We start from the raw sequence: 19,949 nt of genomic DNA, 5'->3' as shown, positions 1-19,949 counted from the left end.
GAACTAATTCTTGAAAACGAATCAACAATTCACGAAAACAAGAGAAACTTCTCTAATTTATTGGAAAACCTACAAAGTTTGATAAAAATTGGTGAATGAATGAAAGAAAATATCTAGAGTTGAACTATATATAGGCTAAAACAGTTGTTGCCTAAAAAGAAATCAAAATAAAATAAAAAACAACAAAAGTGATGCTGCCCGACGATGACCTTCCCTGAGACAGGCTTTATGACCGGCGCCGGTCATTTGCAGCTCATCGGCGCGAACCAGAATCAGGAATTTGGTTACATATACCAGTTCCTCTGCAAATTTGTATTTTGACTCTATTGGAAAAACAATAATCGGAATGGGTTCCTTATATTTCTATTTTGTTCCCCGTTTAAATTTGACTTTGAGTGCCTCGTATTTCACATTTTTACTATTCCATTTCCAAACGCAGGCCAATCCATGGTTCTAGAAGAATGGGCTTTAAGCACGAGACTTGGACAAGAAATCAAAACAAATTCCCCAAAATCCTCCCTCCGCTTGACTGGACAAATGGCACACTTTTCAACAGAATACAACCGGGGGAAGTCGGTAACTATCCTCTCTTACAATGACGGTTATCCCATGCGGTAATTAATAACAAGGGTTACACTTTGCCGCCCACGCTTGTAACACGTTGTCTTCTAAACTCCAAATATATATACGCTTTAACCTTTGTGGTCAACTTTTTAATGGGATTAAGATGAAATTATATTTTTTACAACCAAAATATCCCCCTCTAATTCTTAAACACACATATTAATCGTAACATAATAAATGCCTATTTTTTTAATAGTTGCTAAATGCATTTAAACACAATTACACTATGCATTTTGATCTTTTAACACTAAAATGAAGTAGATAATTCACAAAAAAGAAGTCTAAGTACCTCAATGTGTTTATCTCAACGCCGATTGCAATACTTATTTTAAGTAAAATAAAATAATTAGTGCATTTGGAATGAAAATTATTTGCTTATATTTTTATTGTAGCACTTTTTAATGTGTTTTATATGAGATAAAAACATGTTTAAAAATATAAATGTATTGAAAAACATATTTTGAGAATTTTTAGTTTTTTTTTAATGTAGAATGCAAACAAAATATTAAGCAAGGTATGAATGTGGTATAAAATTACCAAATAGCATCTTATTGACTTGTGAAAATCTTGTGAAAGCTGCAAAGTAAATGAAAATTATCAAAGTTAATCCATTTACAATTTAAAAGAAGAAAGATAAGCGATGAAAACTTATGCAGATGGTTTAAGAATTTTTAAATTCTTTTTCCTCCACAATACAATTCTTCAATTCTTTGGTATTATACCATCTTTCATTTTCAAAATTTTTTAAATCATATGACTTTGTGTTTTTTTCTAATAAAATATTTCATATTCCGATTAAAAGTAAGGGCATTAATGTCATTTTGTTAAAATTTTGGATGGAGAATTCATCATTAATGTTTGATTTAGTCAATGACAGGGGCAAAGTGTATATATTTAAAGTTCAGGGGGCAAAGTGTTATAAAGGGTTAAGTTCAAGAGGTGAAACTCTAATTAACCCTAATAACAATCCAAATTTTAAAATCTCCTTCTTCATGGTCACTTGTCACTTTAAAAGCTATGTAACAAAGTGTAACATGACAGAAATGCTCAATTCATAAAATTCCACATTGGAGTGCATGCTACTTTGTTTGGAATTGAAGTATTTAGAAAAAAAAAATTTCAAGATTTTTTAAATATTGTTTTTTATTCTATATTCATCACATAAAAAAAAATGTAACAATAGATAAAAAAAAAAAAAAAAAAACTCAACTAGTCTTCAACTTGGAAAGGGTCGCGTTGGATGGTAATGTGAGGAGGATTATAAGTAAGAGTTTCTCGATTCAAAACCTTTTACTTACAAAAATAAAAAAAAAATAGAAACTGGTCTTCAATCCAAACAATTTATGGTTGAAACTTGGGGAAAATGTTCAATATCATTGCTAAACTTTTTGTTGGTGTCAATTTAATCTGTAACTCTTATTTCTAGTCAATTTAATACTTGAACTTATTTTGCAGGTCCAATTAAGGACCGCCGTAGTGGTATCACTATTTAAAATCGATCTAACTCCTAATTAATTAACAAAATAGGGATATTATGGGAACATCACTCACAAGACTATAATAAAACAATTAAATTGTGTAAAAAAAACTACTGGATAAAACTTTTAAATCGTGTAAAAAATTACTATATAAAACTTTTTTAAAGTTTAATTTTGTGATTTTTTACATGATTTATTTGATTTATTACAATCCCGTGAATAGCATTCCCAAAATACCCTGTTTAGTTGATCAATTAGGAACCAAATCGATTTTAGGCGATGATACCATGACGGAGCTCCTAAATTGGAACCGCAAATTAAGTTCACATATCAAATTGCTTAGAAATAAAAGTATGAACTAAATCACCATTAGTAAAAATGTTTAGGAAGTGGCATTTTCGCTAGACACTTGAAAGGAGAAATATCTTTTCAATTTTTGGTCCTAGAGCTCCCCACGTGAGGCTGATCACCGAGGCACCGGCCCCTGTGTTATTTACATTAATTTACTTCAAGCAGTCCTTTGCCTAGGAGTACTACTAACACATTTGCAATACTACATGAGAATATGGCATAGGCATACAGCTAAACTAAAATAAATCAATGCAGAATATCAAAAGCCAGTAAGTATTTCTTACATGAAGTTCATTAAATTCCTCCCAAAAAAAAAGTGGGGTTCTAGAGGAAATTTTATACACAATTTCCTGTATTACTTTTGTTTTTTCAATATATATATGCGTGTGTGCGTGTGAAAAACATACAAATGATACATTTTCGTATATCCATTTTGCACTTTAATTTTTTCGTATGTACTTTAATTAAGATTATATGTGTAAGCTGGTATATGAACTTGTGCTAAGAGTTTTTCGAGTACAAGCTGTGGCAAAAATTATTTATAATACCACATCAGGCAAGAAAATTACAGACAACATAAATGAGACTATGCTAGAAAGTTGATACTACTAACTTCAAGTTGCTAAAAGAATGTCAAGAGTACAAAATTTACTTGCATAATGATTGAATCCTAATTTATGCCCAAAAAGGAAGCAAATAATGAGAAGGGAATGCACAAAATGCAACTGAAAAATTACATAAACAGAGGATCAATGGAAGTATTTTGATGCAGTGACTGGTGATGAAGTCCAGGATCATCAAGAAACATGCTCCCTCTCTTCTGCCTCTATACATTTCTTTTGTTGAGAAAGCAATTCCCCCACAAAAAAGTAGCAGTAAGAAGTTTTGAATATGTCTTTTGTGTGTTTTCTGAGTGGTTAGAAATTGTGCTGCAAGAACAATTGTTCTTGAGGGGAAGCTGGACCAATCTCTTCTTCCAAACATCTTAAACCATCTCCAGGATTTGTGCCATTTCCCAAATTTCTGGATTCCAAGTTCTTCCCTTCAACATCTGCATCAGAGACCGAGGACTTTCTCCTCTGTGAAGATGTTACACTAGGAAAAGTTATCCATGAAGGAGCTCTGAATTCAAATCTTTGATCCTCTGTGTCTGCTACATCTGTTTCAGACGCTGAACGGTTTGAAGATCTTTGAGAGGATTTCTTGTGCATTCTGCTGCTTCCCAAGACTACCTCGGTAGGCAAGATGGGCTGCTCATTGCTTGGACTACCCATGAGGAGTGCAAGAGCGCGCTCCAGAGCAGTAGTCACCTTGTCCATTGATGGCCTTTCTTTGCCTCTCATTCTTACACATTTGCTTGCTATATTTGCAATCCTCCTTAGAGCTTCAAGATCAGATGGTTGTTTCAGAATTGGATCTAAGATTGCTTGTATATCTCCTGCCTTGATCAAAGGAACTGCCCATTCAACTACATTCCCTTCTTCATATTGCATATCTATTGCTTTTCGTCCACTGAGAATCTCCAGTAGCAAAACACCAAAGCTATAAACATCGGATTTGGTAGTGAGGTAGTGAAGTCTATAGTACTCGGGATCAAGATAGCCAAGAGTTCCTGCAGGTAGCTCAGCCAATGGTGAACTACTATTAGCAGGTCCTAGCAAAGACAGACCAAAATCAGCAACTCTGGCGTTGTGTTCTTCGTCTATAAGGATGTTTGAGGACTTTATGTCGCGGTGAATAACAGGAGGGCAAGCATAACCATGCAAGTATTCAATCCCCCGAGCAGCTTGAACAGCAATGGTAACTCTCCTTACCCAATCCAACTGCTCCTTCATCGCATTGTTCTTCCCATGGAGATGTTGATGTAGTGATCCATTAGCCATGAACTCATATACCAGAAGCCTTTCTCCACCTTCTTCACAATAACCGAGCAAATTGAGCAAATGAGCATGATTCAGTCTAGAAAGTAAGTCTAACTCAGTATGGAACTCTTTTGAATTCTTCTTCATGTCAGAAGACATAATAGCCCTCTTAACTGCAACAACTGTCCCATCCTTCAAGACCCCCTTGAAGACACACGAAAAGCTTCCCTTTCCAACCTGTGATTCTTCTTTGAAACCCCCAGCGGCTTTCTCAAGTTCCTCATAAGTAAACATTTTTGCTCTTCTTATCTTAAGTTCATCCAGGTCAGGCCTAACTTTACCATTCTCAGTGTGAAAAGAACCAGTTCCACTACTCCTCTTGGATTTGAAGCTTTTCCCTGGGCAGCTACAGTTCCTTAACCTGTACCGAACATATAACATTGAAGTGAGGGAGACGACACTGACCAAGAAGACTGCAAAAGCAATCTCTGCAACTATGACTGGAAGCTGGAAGGACCAAAACTTCCCATGTTTCTTTCCTGAAGCAGCCTTTGAACAATTTGAGAAGCAGTCAGCGCTAATGCAGCTTGAGCAGTTGTATTCACACAATCTGTCAGACGTTGCAGAGCATTCCGCTTTTAGGTACATTTCAGCAGGGCAGCCGCCGCTGCAGGGGAAGCATATGCGAGAACCTGGAGACCTACAAGGTGCAGTTACATTATTAAATGCATAGAAACCAGGTTCACAAGGTCTAGATTTGCATAATCCAGGAGAGACAGCTACAGGCAGAGATGCAGGAAAACCGGCACCCCAGCAAACAGGTAAGAGAGAGGTCTCCACAAGAATCCCACAAGTGAAATAATCTCCAGCTGCAATCTCAAAAAGCTTGATACCACTAGGAGGTGGAGTGCTGGTCTCAACATGATAACCCCAACAAACCACCCCATGATCATAACTTTTAATTCCGCAAGCATGAAACCTTCCTCCAACCACAGAAAGCATTGGATCAGTCGGTGCCAAGTCAACATTTAGGTTTGCAGAATACTGGAGAGATATCTCTTTGTCAAAGTCTAAGCTTCTTCCCCAGCAAATAACTCTAGAATTTATCCCCTCTAGGATCCCACACACATGAAAACCCCCGGCTGCAACCTTCTGAAACCTCAATTCTTTCGGAATCAGCCTAATCACCCTGCTACTTGTCTCATCACCCCAGCAGAAAACACTCCTGTTTTGAGAAAACAATCCACAGTTAAACTCTGAACCAGCAGAGATTGACTGGATCTGCCCATCAAAAACATAATTCCTAGTCATGTTGTAACCCCAACAATCAACCAGTGAAGTGTTTCTCTGATTTCCCATCAAGGGTTTCCTCAAGCCACACAAATGATGATCTCCTGCACTTATCTCCAAGTACTCAGACCCCTTGACAATCGGCTGAGGCACTCCCATCTGAACAAAATTACTACTTCCCCAACAATACGGTTGGTTAGAGTCACTTAGAAGCCCACAAACAAATCCATTTCCTGCTGTTAGTCCTTGGAAAGGAATATGAGGTGGAGTTCCATACATTATAGCATAGTTAGAGCCATAGCAAGTCACGAGATGTGAACCATCTGCCTTTAGGCCACAGAAAACAGGGCCAGATTCCCCATAAGAAATGGCAATGGAAGACATGGATCCCAAGCTCAAAACTTTCCCCCATGAATCCAAAAACACAGCCAAGAATATTACAACCAGTACAAAAGATTCAGCTTTCCAGATGTGAATCTTGGCAGACAAGAATACCAAATCCTTTAAAAAATGCCTCAAAATGTCCATTACCAAAAAGTTAAAACACGACCAGTTTAAAAGTAAAGTACCATTACCCCAAGGAAATAGTACAAAAGAGAAATCACGTTGCCTCTAATGTGCATCTTTTGACCAATTAGATTCTACTGTCAGAGTAAAAGGCATATACCAACATTGATCCATTCTACTCTGGGGCTCTTTTTCACTGTAAAAATACAACATTACTCAACCAACACAGGTAAATTTCGAACACCAAGAAAAAAATGCTGCAGAAGCAAATGTAAACAAAACCAGACATCCGAAACTTCTAAATCAGGCCAACATACCGAAACCATCCAAATACCCCTTCCTATAAAAACCAAAAATTTCTTTTTTACCAAGAAATATGCTAAAGGTAAAAAATTCCTGCAGCTCTTAGTCACCAGGTCACTCTGCTGAATGAGAGCAGCTAGCCTTCTCAAAGCCAAGAAGCTGCCAATTGGGATTTCTGCATCCTTGGATAAAGAACACACTTTCTACCACATTTCCAACATCTTGAACACCCTGAAGCTTTTTTCTTCATGTTATTGCTCTCTACTTTCTTCTTGGCAGTTTAAGCTGCTCTGGAAGTGTTCAAGAAGGGAATTTTGGTATAGCTATAGCAGCCAAGGGTGAAGAGGTGGAGGAGAAGGATGATGATGATGATAGTGAAGGGTGTCTGAGTGCGTGACTGTGTGAGAGAGAAAGAGACACAGAGAAGCAGAGAGAGGGGGAGAGCAGAGGGGGAAGCTAGAGGACATTGAATGCAATAAAACTGCTGCTTCTCCAAATGGTTAAGTGTGGTTGAAGGCATTAAATGAGGGAGTAAATGCAAAATTGAAATACTAAAAACTTTTTTTCCGGGGCTGGATTTCTGCACACTTGTCCCCTGTTTCCAAACGCCTGTTTTCATGCAATACTACTGGTACTAGTCTTACACAGTTCCACGCATGAAGAAAAGTCCAGCCATCTTTCACTTGACTGGTAGAGAACATTGAGCTTGAAATTCTTTGGAAAAGAGAAAAATTCTTTGGATTGGCCATTTTTTCATAAATAAATTTTTCAGATATAATAATAACTTAAAAAACATCTCATCCATACAATATATCAAATATTTTTAAAAATTTTTTATATACACTGCTATAGTAAAATTTTTCAAAAATATCCCCAAAAACAGTTAATTCAAACAGAGCCGTAATTTTTAAGAATTAATCTTGTATACTCTGTTGATGTATATATTGGTAAGTATAAATATACACTACTTAATCGTAATTTGAATCTAAATTTTGACTTTTGCACATGTAACACACATTAATATATGTTAGTTTAATTAGAAGATTTTGAATTCAAAATCTCTCATTTATTGAAAAAAATACCATTATTGTATATAATAACACAATATATAAGAAGGAATGAGATCCTCTCCATTACTTTTCACTCCACTTATCTATTCATTTTTTATATTTATACAATTATATTTTTGACAATAATATGATTGTGCCATTAATTTTATTTCTACAATTGGATCAACATACTCAAAAATCAAGCTTATCTGTGAATGTTTTGTCATTCAATTTGCACAAAATATTTTGATGGTGCAAAATGAGTTTAAATTATGATGAGAGTTGTAAAGTTTGATACGGCAGTAAAATTTAATCAATTTAATTTTAATTTTTATATATACTTTTAATAATTGGAGAAATATAACATGGATGGTTGAGTTTCACCGCCATAATGGACTGTTAAAGGAAACTGGGAAAGAGGAACTTGCAACTATCAAAGAAGGTCAGTGGCTAAGATTGACCCCAATTTTTAAAATTTTAAAATTTTAAAGTTGTACAATGTAAATACTACTTTTTGAAAATTATTCAAGTATCACATTCAGGACTCGCAAAATAGTGTCATAAAATATATGGATTAACATTTTATCCACTGACAGTGTAATGAATTTTTTATACTTGAAGTTTTGGATGTATGTCACGTACGCATAATTTGAAGTTTAAATTTGAATTCATATTATGTGACATGATCTAAATCTATTAGCGTAAAAAAAAATCATACACTAACAGTGTATAAAAAAGTTATGATTAATTTTTCCTATACTGACAATATATATTATTAGTGTCATAACTATACAAAATTAGAATTTAAAATTCAATTTATGTGTCATGGATCCAATGATGATAGGTTATATACTATTAGTGTATGTAAGATTTACTCAAAAAATTATCCAAAAATTATATGTTGTAAAATTTGAAGTTTATATATGTTTTCCATTTCTCTCAAATCTCAAATCTCCTATGGTCACTTGTATAAAGAAAAAGGGCAAAAAATTGGACATGCCCAAAATCAATAAAAAGAACCAGTAAAACTTTAGGGGGGGAGGGAGGCACCGCTATTACTAGGAATGTTTTCTATACAACTTCTCCGGATGATGTTTCCTGATTACTTCTTCCTTCAATTTTCAATTTTTTTTTTTCGAGTTTCCACAACCTAACTTTAACTAGGGAAAATGTTTAATATTTCCCCAATTTGGGCTCTTGTTTTCCCTGTTTGGTGTCTTTTCTTAATTTGGTTTAAGTCCATTGGTTATTCTAAGTTGTAACTGCTAACATCATCATTAAAACCTGTTTTGAATTGTTTGACTGATGAAGGAATAATTCCCTCCGCAGTTGAGGCTGCATAAATTTCAATTTCTAATTAATTACTGAAATTGAAATTTAACACCCACCTAGATTACTGCAAAAGATTCATTATCAAGTAAATCATATTGATGCTTAATTGCAAGATTAGATTTTCCATTACACTGTATTTATTGGACAGATATTGAAGAAAAAAGAAATATGGAAGACAATAGGGAAGGGTCAAGATGTTCCCAGCTTCTTAATATTCCAGATTTTAGAAGGAAAAAGCCTTGGTTATCAACGAGTCGGGTGTTATCCCGACCCAATTCAGATACATCATGCCTTTTTTTTTTTGGTGGGTGCTGTGTGAGGGGGGGGGGGGGGTGGGGGGGGGAAGAGTTTGGCTAAATTCAGACCCTAGGAAATAATTGTGAATCTAAATAGGATTTGGTTTTGTATAATTCATATTTAAATCCAGACCTAAATCAAAATCATACCTAGATTTATATGTATCTATGAGAAAAAAAATAGGAAAGGTTTAAACGGATGGATACTTGAATATAAATAAAAAGAAGTCATAAGCAAACATGGGGGTAGAAGGGGAGGTTTTGCCTAGACATCTTGAGTTCAAATTACCCTTCCTCTTATCTGTTTATTAAATTTCACTTCTCTCTTATTAGATTTTTTTTAAAAAAAAAAAAAGAAAAGGAAATAGCACATATAAGGGAAAAAGAGCTCTCTTGCATCGCAAGTCGCTATTTAGCATCTCCTACGAGTTGTTCACCATCAATTGACGTGACATTTCATGCTTTCAGTTTATAATTATTGCATGCAACATTCTTCAATGTTGATTTTGTTATTTGAACATGGTAATTTAATTGTATTTGTATTATCTTTTGCATTTGATATATTATTATTATTGTTGTTGAATCTAATTTGTAATTACATATTAAGAAATATTCATGGATTTCCATTAGGTATTCAGATTCATAAGGTGAGTTTGAGTGTTGATAAATTTGGTAATTCTGAATCTAGATTAAGTGAACCTAATCAAAATCATACACATTGACATGCCTAGTTATAGATCTCATATATCAAAAGCCTCATAATCCTTTTTATTTTGGGCAAATTTCACTTTATCCCCCTATGGTTTAGCATTTTTCACATAACCCCCTATGATTTCAAAAACTATACATAACCCCCTTATGGTTTGGATTAAAGTGTCAAAGTGACGGGAATGATCATTCATAACGGCGTCAACTAAAATGTCAAAAATACCCTTATGTAAAGTTGAAATTTATGTATTAACCAAGGGGGGTTATGTGTATATTTTGAAAATCATAAGTATATGGTAAAGTATTAAACCATAAGGGGGTTATATGATAAAATATAAAAATTATACGGGTTTAATGTGTCATGTATTTATAAGGGTAATTTCGACATTTTTAGAAGTTCCGTTACGAGTGACTATTTCCATTACTTTGACACTTTAATTCAAACCATGAGGGGGTTATGTATAGCTTTTGAAACCATAGGAGGGTTATGTAAAAAAAAAGGGTAAACCATAGGGGGATAAAATGTAATTTACCCTTTTATTTTTGAAGCATAATGTGTACAACTTCAAATTTAAGTGTTTTCTTAACGTTGGTAGTAATGCATGTGTGCTAGACATAAAAAGTTACCGCGCAAATGAACAATTTTACTCAATGAGGTCTCTTCTAGGTTTTCGTAGTAACTAGTAAGAGTTTCTTTTTGCCTAAAGATTCATAGTTAAAGTTTTCTCTTCTCCCAAGGGTTCCTAATAAGAGTTTTCTCCTCTCATTGGGATTTTTTGGATCTATCTTATCAGATCTCACATTAACATCTAAACTTAAATTAGTTCGTTAGCAAATTTGAAAGAAAAAAAAAATGGCGCAATTGAAAGCATTCAAATCTACTTATATCTGTGTATGATTGATATAATTTCTGCAGTTAATGCGATTTAATGAATGGTGATATTTTTATCAAAATGAAATGGTTACTTGATATAATGAAGCAATTTAATAGTTAGGTTGGTAAGGCATTCAAGATCCTGATAGGAACATTAGTCACGTGATAATGAGATTTCTAGTTTGAATTTTAAGCTGTTTTTTTTTCTCTTCCCCTCCTTAAAGATTGAAATTTCCCTTGAAAAGAAATGAATTGTCTGCTAAAAATGAACCCGGTAAACCACAAGTGTAATTTTTGAGGGAGATAACTAAACGATCATTAAAAATTTAAAATGAAAATTCCACACATTAGCAATAATTAACCATCCCAAATGGTATGCGAATATTTATAGGAGTATTTGTATATCTCTTTCTTCTACTTCAAAAACATGCACATTAGAAAAAATTTATTGGGAGAGATTATGAAGCTATCCTTCAAACCTACTAAATTCATATTCTTGAGTATTTCTTTAATCATCTAGATAAAGAAGTCCACAAGTACTCTCACTCCCTGAATTTAACTTGCAGGGGCAAGTATTTAATATAACAAGAAGTTCTTCAACAAGTTCACTTGGTACTTCACTAGCACCATCAACAGTGGTTCTCACAACATGTTGCTTTCTCGTAGCAGCCCCAAATGTCCATGTCCCTCCCTGCCCCCCTCCGGCTCCTTCTAGTGATTGGATGATGAGTTTACCACCTTTAAGGAAAAATGATCTGAAAAATAAGTGAATTTTGCAAATCTATTTAAAAAAATGTCTAGGAGGATAAAATGGTTTATTATGTAAAATATTTAACTATGTATATCCACTAGTAAAATCCAAATTTGTAGTGACTTCTACATGTATATTACTTTATCTTGTTTATATAACTTTTTCTCAGTTTCTTCCTATTGTAAAAAATGAACATTAAGTCTTCCAATTACAAAGCAAACTTAGGATTATTATCACTTTACCCCCTTAACGTTCAGCGCCACTATCAATTTCCCCCTTAACGTTATCTTTTAGTCACTTTACCCCCAAGACTAACGATCAAACTTAACAGAGTTTGTTAATTAAAGTAAGGGTTAATCACATTTTATCCCCTTAAAGAATACCCCATTTTTCAGTTTACCCCCTAACCTTTAATTTTACTCACTTAACCCCCTTTAGGACAAAATTGCCCTTGCATTATTTTGACTTTTCATTTACCTTGTTTTCCTTTCTTTTATTTCTTTTTCTCTTTCTTCTTTATTTAATTCTTCCTCTTTCCCACAAAAATCTTCACCTTAATGATTGAAATTAAAAAAGAGAAATTGCAGAGATCTATCTTCTCCTTAAATGATTTAAAAAATATTCAAATCACTTTCCTAAAATACAATTTTTTTAGCCTTTCAATTCTTTTAATTTTGGGTTTTCATCTTGTAGACACCAAATTTTTATTTTTAATTTTATTTTTTATCATTTATTATTTATTATTTATTTATTAAGTTAGGTTCATCATTTTCATTTTTGTAAGATGTTTTTGCACTAAATTTATAAAAATAAAAATAAAAAAGAAAATTGTTCACAAAAATATGCTTTATTTCTTTTAGCTTCAATTTATGAAAGTTATTGTTGGTTTACCTAAACTAAGTGAGAATTAGTAAAAACCATCAATCAAAGTCAACAATTTTTTAAGCACTTCATTTGTCTCGATTAATCTTGTTTTATTTTTATTTTTAGTTTTATTTTTTGCTGTTAGCATTTATTTATCTTGATTTCTTTGAAAAAAAAAAAAGAGAGACGCGCGCTATTTCTTCTTCTCATCGAGCGAGCAGAAGGGAGGCACGAGTACAAAAATCCAGTTGCAAAATTCCTCTCCATTCTTTTTTCACTCATTCCGTTTGATCATTCCAACACCAAGCCAGCTGGCTCCAAGAAAATTCCAGAAGAAAAACAATCAAACGGCTCCAAAATTGCTCTCAGAAAAATGCAGCTTCAATCTCCTCCCTTAGTTCTAGGTTTTGGGGGGATTCTGTAGCGCTATAAAAGGATACATACGGGAATCTGGTGACGGCGAGGGTTGAAAAAGGAGAGAGTTTCGTGGGTAAGAAAGGGAGAGAGCAGAGAGAGGTGAAAGAAGGAGAAGGGGTGACGGCTGGAAAAGGGGTTGGAGAGCGGAAAATGGGGCGCGACAGCTAGCGACTCTACTGGGGATTTAGAGAGTCCGAGCATATTGATTTAGTCAATCCTTTTCTTCTTTTAAACCTTTTTATATATCACATTTGGAGGTTTAGGGTTGCATTTTTCCTTTATTAGGGTTTTTTGCATCTACCACGCGTGTAATCACTCCTCGCATGCTATGTATGTAATGAATGGATGGTTTATCTATTTGCTTTTACTTGTATCGCGCTTGCATCTTGGGGGGGGAGTTACCCTAGAACCGTCGACCGCATTTTGATAGTATTATAATCCCTCCCCTCAAAAGAAAAGCACTTCATACATGCATGCATATATTTTTTACCCTATTTTTTCTTTGTCGTGGGCGCCATCCCACATCTCCTTGTAGGATTAGAATCGATTTTCTTAGGTATACGGATGGTGTGCACTGCGCCAATAGCGATGCCTAAGGGATCACTCGAGCCATCGACCGAAGGCCTTGGGATTGATGACCCTTCGCCTTTAGGTCTGAAGGCTTGGGAATCTTGAGACTTATCGAGTCTAGGGTAGAGTCGACCTTATCCTGAATTAGGGACACTAGGCACGGGGGGAGGGATTCCAACCCTCTTTCCTTATTTTGCTTTCTATATTTTATTATTTGATTGCCACAACGTGTTATGTGTTATTTATTGAACTAACTTTCCTTGTCTCTTGTCTTTTGCATTCACAAACGTTAGGAAATAAGAAGTCTGGCATGATCCTCTTTTAGGACCTACCCTTATAGATAGGCTATCGCACGTTTAGAAATTTTGGTATATTTCATTTGTAAATTAATAATAGCATATCATTTTAGGCCTACTCTGGCATATAAAGGGTTCCTTATGTCACGTTTTCATTTCAAATTGCATATTTTATCGCTTTAATTAATTGGCATCATGCATAAACCGTAGAAGGGAATGCCACATAGGGAATCCCGTGTTAGGAATAAGTCACCTTTTGTCTCAGATACTTAATCCAAGTGGACTTGCACGTTTACATTCTTGTAATATCCGGAGGGGTAGTGCATAAGGTAAAATAGGATCCGATCATTTTCATATAGCAATTTTTGGAATATGAGCATCTAACAATCATCTTTTGACCATTTTTAACATAGTTGGTAAAAATCCCTTGTTTAAAGGACATTAAGTTGAAAAATTCACAAATAATTCCTCACTGTTAAGACGATAAATATATTGAGGCCAAATCTTGATTTTAGGAGGCTCATAGACTAATGCATCGTAATGATTTTTTGAAACTACCAATGGATAGACAATTCAATCAATTTTTGAATAAACCATCAATTTCATTGGACCATTTTATTCATCAATTTCATCCAATTCATTTTATCAATTCATTCAATTTTAGGACAATCTAATTATTTTTGAATAAATCATTAATTCCATTGGACTAATCCACCTATTTTTAGGGTGATCCAGTCAATTTTGAATAAATTATCAAGTTTCATTCAATTCAATTTGACAAGTTTACCCTTTTAAAGGTAATCTAGTCAATTTTGAATAAATCATCAATTTCATCCTATCCTCTTGACCCGCTTATTCCCTTTTAGGGTTTAAATCTAAAGTTCACTAAATAAATTAGTCGAGGCATTGCAATCCTTTCAAGAGCAAGCTCTTTTGCATATCATGCGTCGATCAAAGCAAGCAATCCTTTCGGACTTTGTCCTCGTTTTTGGGGCAAATGTCTCTTCTCACTCCAATTGGCCACATTTTTCAAATTATTTTTCACTCAATAAGTTGGTCGGATTCATCAAGTATTGTATGTGCATATCTTAGAGGATTGCATTCTCATGTTAGGCCTACCCTTGGCACAAAAAGGGTCCCCCCAATAGAACATGCATCCGAATTACCTTAATATATACTAACTTGTGTCTTTTTCTTTTTCTTTCTTTTCTTTTTGGCAGCAGTTAATCAAAAGGGAATCTAAAAAGGGTTTTTCTAAATTTTCAGATAAGTGCAAACATAACTACCCGAAGAAGCCCCATTATCACCCGATCACGTAGTCGAACTTCACAAGATAGTGTAAACATGAGTACCCATCCAGAATCATCTGACAAACCCGTAACCACATCACCAACTGACTTGGTGAATTTGGGAGCTCAATTGAGTGAAGTTCTAAACAAATTTAATAAGCTAAGCATCGAAATGATAGTACAACGGTGTGTGATCGATCAATTGGTCGCTGGTGGTGCTAGCAGTGAACAACATGAACCCTTACCCCCTGGCCAATCTGAACCTGAACCAATTATCTTACCTTATACTCAAGCTCCTGTTACTTCACATGTCATAAATTCACCTGAAGAAGCCTTTACCTATCCCACTCATGGCCACCACCTACTTATGCACCTAACGTCCAAATTAACCCTCCTCATGCCCAAATTCCCCGGAGTTATCCACCCATTACTATGAGCATGCCATTTGAACCTCAAGGACCACATTATTACTCCACCGCTGAGCCATTCACCTTAGATACCGCTGCCCAAGGGACAGCTGAAGTTGGGGAGTCAGCCGCACCGGTGGATAAAAATTTGCTAAAGAGATTGGATCGGTTTGAGGAGTTCATAAGAAAAAGTCAAGGTTTGAACAAGCAGGGAGGTCTGGACTACAACGAGCTGTGCCTATTTCCAGATATGCAATTGCCGGTGGATTTTAAAGCACCCAAATTTACCAAGTACGACGGAACCAGCAATCCCAAGACCCACCTTTGGATGTTTGCAAACAAACTAGGGAGACAATAGATGATGAGAACCTGTCTATGCGTTTATTTCCCGAGAGTCTAGAAGGCGACGCATTGGATTGGTATTCAAATTTGAAGCCTGAGGATATGAGGTCTTGGATGGATTTGTCAACCACTTTTGTTAGGCAGTATGAATACAATTGCGAGCTCGCTCCAACGAGAACCACATTGAAGGGGACTAAGAGGAAACCATCGGAGGACCACAAGACGTATGCGAAGAGATGAAGGAAATTGGCCGCCAAGATGGAGCCTCCCATGACTGAAGATGAGATTGTTCGTACGTTCATCAAATCTCATGACCCGCCCTATTCGAGGAAATTTTTCGAATGACTGGGTGTTCCTTTGCTGAGATTGTCAATAAATTGGAAGAATATGATGAGTTTATGAGGGCAGGAAAGATTGTTAACGTGTCGGCTCTGAAATCGCAATTGGAAGCGATGCAAAGTCAAGGCAGCAATAGCAAGAAATCCCCATTCAAAAAGAGAGAAGAGGAAGCTTCATTTGTCTCGAACCGAGACCCTTCTTTCCGACCTAGATCCCAACAATATCCCACCTACTCACCCCGTTATCCATTCCGACCATGCCTTCAACCTGTTTACTATACCACTATTAACCACCCTCGACCTCAACCAAATTACCCAAACACACCTACAACACCATTTCATATTTCTCCACTTAACTTTCAAACTAGACCTCGCCCTCCTTCAACTACCAATGATACCCGAAACCCAGCCCGATTTAGAACTTTTACCAATCTAGGTCGGTCCCTTGATCAATTATATGAACAGCTCAAAGCCGCAGGGAAAATTGATACAATACCTCCTAAAGTCTATACTAAAGGAGTTCCCCCTGGTTATGATCCCCAATCTTTTTGTGCTTATCATTCTGGAGCTCCTAGATATTCTACTGTCAATTGTTGGGTACTTAAACATAAAATCCAAGACATGATTGAGGTCGGAGACATAATTTTGAGAAGGAGAAATGAACAAGGACCAAGTGTTAGCGAAAACCCTTTTCCTGCGCACAAAGATACTATAGGGGCCATTATCACTGATGAAGAGTTTGAGCAGCCTGCCAAATACATTGTGGGGGAGAATGAAGTAATCAAAATAGTCCAGAAGCCTTTTGTGCTCGACATAGCCATTTAAAACTGGATTGCAAATCACATTCCCTCCCGAAAGGAATTTTGGTAAATTTAGGGGACTGCCTTTGGTTGTGAACTAAAAGAAATCATTCGCATTGCTCATCTTTTGCATTTCTGTTTTGTAAATAGTTTTGACTCAAATGTCTTTTTCAATACAAATTTCATGATAAATAATGTATTATGACATTTTGTCCTTCATTTGAAATTCAATAAACTGTACAGTTTATATATACTGTGTTACTTACTCATTCTTTTCAGATGGCCAAAAGTAAAATACATTGACCCTTTGGATATCACCGTGTCGAAATTTGATGACTGCAATTTCGATATTCTTTCATGAGTTTTGGAATTGAAAATTCAAGACGAGAGTGATAACGAGGAAGAATCTGAGTCTTTGTTAAAGAATCTTGAACAGTATGAAGAGAAATCCAAATCGAACTCAGAAGAAGCAAAAATCATCAATATTGGCAATCGAGTCAACGTCAAGGAAATAAAATTAGCGTTCATTTGAATGAGAAGCAGAAAAGATGGTACAATAAGAAGGGCAAACCATGACTACTCATAGAAGGAGATAAAGTCTTGAAATAAATTTTGTCAATACAAGAAAAGGCTAAGGGCAAGTTTGTACTCAATTGGCGGGGCCCTTTTATCGTCAAAAAGATATTGCCTGGTGGATCATTCGTTCTCACAGAAAATGAATAGACAAATTTTTTCCTCAACCGATCAATTCGGATATGTGTAAGAAATTTTTTATCTGATAAATGAAAATTTCTTTTTAGGATTAATGTGAAAAATGGAATGAAAGTCGGGCCCTCTTCTTTTCCCATTGAGACATTTTATCCCTAATTATCTCTTTGAAACCCTCAGAATGATCATTTCATTTGGCAGCCCTTGAGAATCACAAACCCCACACTAGGACAAATTTAGTTTTGAAAAAAAAAGAAGAGAAGAGAGAGAGAAAAACCTCACACTGGGGCAAATTCAATTTTTTTGGAGGAAAGCCGAAAGAAAAGGAAATGAACAAAACCTCAGTTTAAAATAAATTGGGGCAAATTGTGAACATTTCAAAAGATGAATGGAATGACAGAAGAAAAAGGGAAAATGAAAGAGAAGAGAACCTCAGTTGAAAATAAACTGGGGCAATTTTAGTTAATATAAAGATGTGATCTCAGTGATTTGAGCACTTATAAAATCTGCTTTCAAACCTTAACCTTTTTTTAGCATCTCGCCTGACCACATTACAAAAAACTGAAAGTCCTGATTTTCGTTCTTTGCATCACCTCTTTTAAAGAAATTTTTTAATCACATGGCAAATGATGTCAATACATTTTCACCCATTTTGCAAGGGAAGAATTGTCGCACTGATGCCATCATTTCTTAAAACACATTTTTGAGATTGATAAAGGCTATTGAGAGGATCGGTTCATTAGTGAAAATCTGAAAGGGTACCTTTGAAAGGAAAAAGAAAAAAGGAAAAAAAAAAAGAAAATGAAAAATGAGAAGAAGAAGATAAAAAGGTGGGGGTAACCTTAGTGAAAACCCGAAAGGGCGCTAAGGTAGGATTTGACAAGAAAAGGTGAGCTCGGAATGGAATAACTGGGGACTCAATTCATTGGAATTTCTATTCACCTGTGGTTTGGTCGCCAACATTGAATTCCGGAAGGACGATATCCAAAGGGCCAAGTGTGGTAATTTGTTTGAAATCAAAGTGTTTTGGTTTATCCAACATAAACTGTTGAGTTTACTGGTTCATTTTTCTAAAATCAATTTTTTTTCAAATAAAAATAAGTGCTTGTTTGCATGTTACTAAAATTTTCGTCATTTACTGTGTAAATAAAATATTCTTGTATATGTGTCATGGTTTCATCTATCTTTTCGGGTCTATCAAAAGGCAATCCCTGTGATTTATTGAAATTGCCTAAATACCAAGTGTCTTGTTGGCATTAGAAGTTAAGAAGGTGTGATTCGCAGAGCGAAGTTGAGTTTTTGCTACATCGGAAACTTATCAAATGGTAACTCCTGTGATTGACTAGATACCAAAGGTCTTGTTAATATTGGAAGTAGAGGAAACTTGACACAGTTCGCAAAGTAGAGTTAAATTTTTACTACATCGGGGGAAGAACGCCTAAATACTCATGTTTACATACTTCTTGAAGGCAGGATTGATCGGATGGTGATGGCACTGTTTGACATTCTAATTATTGCTGTTTTGCAGGTTCAAATGACAAAAACACTACACTGGGGCAATTAATTTTTCGAAATTTTACACAAAGGCATTTTGCAAAAGTCTTTCCATATATCACGTTGGGACCAGGTTTTATCCCGCTAATCTCGGCAGGATCGGGTTTTATCCTGCTGACCGTTCATACCTCATTGGAATCGGGTTTTATCCCGTCAATCTCGGCAGAACCGGGTTTTATCTCGCTAACCGCTTATATCACGTTGGGACCGGGTTTTATCCCGCCAACCTCAGCATGATGGGGTTTTATCCCGCTGACCGCTTATATTACGTTGGGATTGGGTTTTATCCAGCCAATTTCGGCAGGACCGGATTTTATCCCGCTGACCGTTCATATCACGTTGGGACTGGATTTTATCCCGCCAATTTTGGCAGGACCGTGTTCTATCCTGCCAACCTCAGCAGGACCGGGTTTTATCCCGCTGACCGTTTTATGTTTACATGTTTCATGACAGAATAACTGTAGGTAAGTATTTGGTGTCTACGTCTTTATCTCGAGTTTTTTCGAAATTCAGACAAAGAAGGGCAAACTGCAGATACCAAATTTTTATTTTTAATTTTATTTTTTATCATTTATTATTTTTTATTTATTTATTAAGTTAGGTTCGTCATTTTCATTTTTGTAAGATGTTTTTGCACTAAATTTATAAAAATAAAAAAGAAAATTGTTCACAAAAATATGCTTTATTTCTTTTAGCTTCAATTTATGAAAGTTATTGTTGGTTTATCTAAATTAAGTGAGAATTAGTATAAACCATCAATCAAAGTCAACAATTTTTTAAGCATTTCATTTGTCTCGATTAATCTTGTTTTATTTTTATTTTTAGTTTTATTTTTTGCTATTAGCATATATTTATCTTGATTTCTTTGAAAAAAAAAAAAGAGACGCGCGCTATTTCTTCTTCTCATCGAGCGAGCAGAAGGGAGGCACGAGTACAAAA

The 19,949-nt window shown here is 35.4% G+C and overlaps 1 protein-coding gene across 1 annotated transcript; it reads right to left on the bottom strand.

The window, feature by feature from the left end:
- Window positions 1-2,977: 2,977 nt before the first annotated feature.
- Window positions 2,978-6,910, bottom strand: LOC113734844 (serine/threonine-protein kinase-like protein ACR4). The gene has a single exon (XM_072082485.1). It carries the CDS (start codon window positions 6,131-6,133, stop codon window positions 3,371-3,373), a length of 2,763 nt encoding a protein of 920 aa, XP_071938586.1. The 5' UTR covers window positions 6,134-6,910; the 3' UTR covers window positions 2,978-3,370.
- Window positions 6,911-19,949: the final 13,039 nt, after the last annotated feature.

This window comes from Coffea arabica, chromosome 3c, assembly GCF_036785885.1.
Source record: "Coffea arabica cultivar ET-39 chromosome 3c, Coffea Arabica ET-39 HiFi, whole genome shotgun sequence".
Lineage (NCBI taxonomy): Eukaryota > Viridiplantae > Streptophyta > Magnoliopsida > Gentianales > Rubiaceae > Coffea > Coffea arabica.
This window is presented reverse-complemented; position numbering and strand designations above follow the sequence as displayed.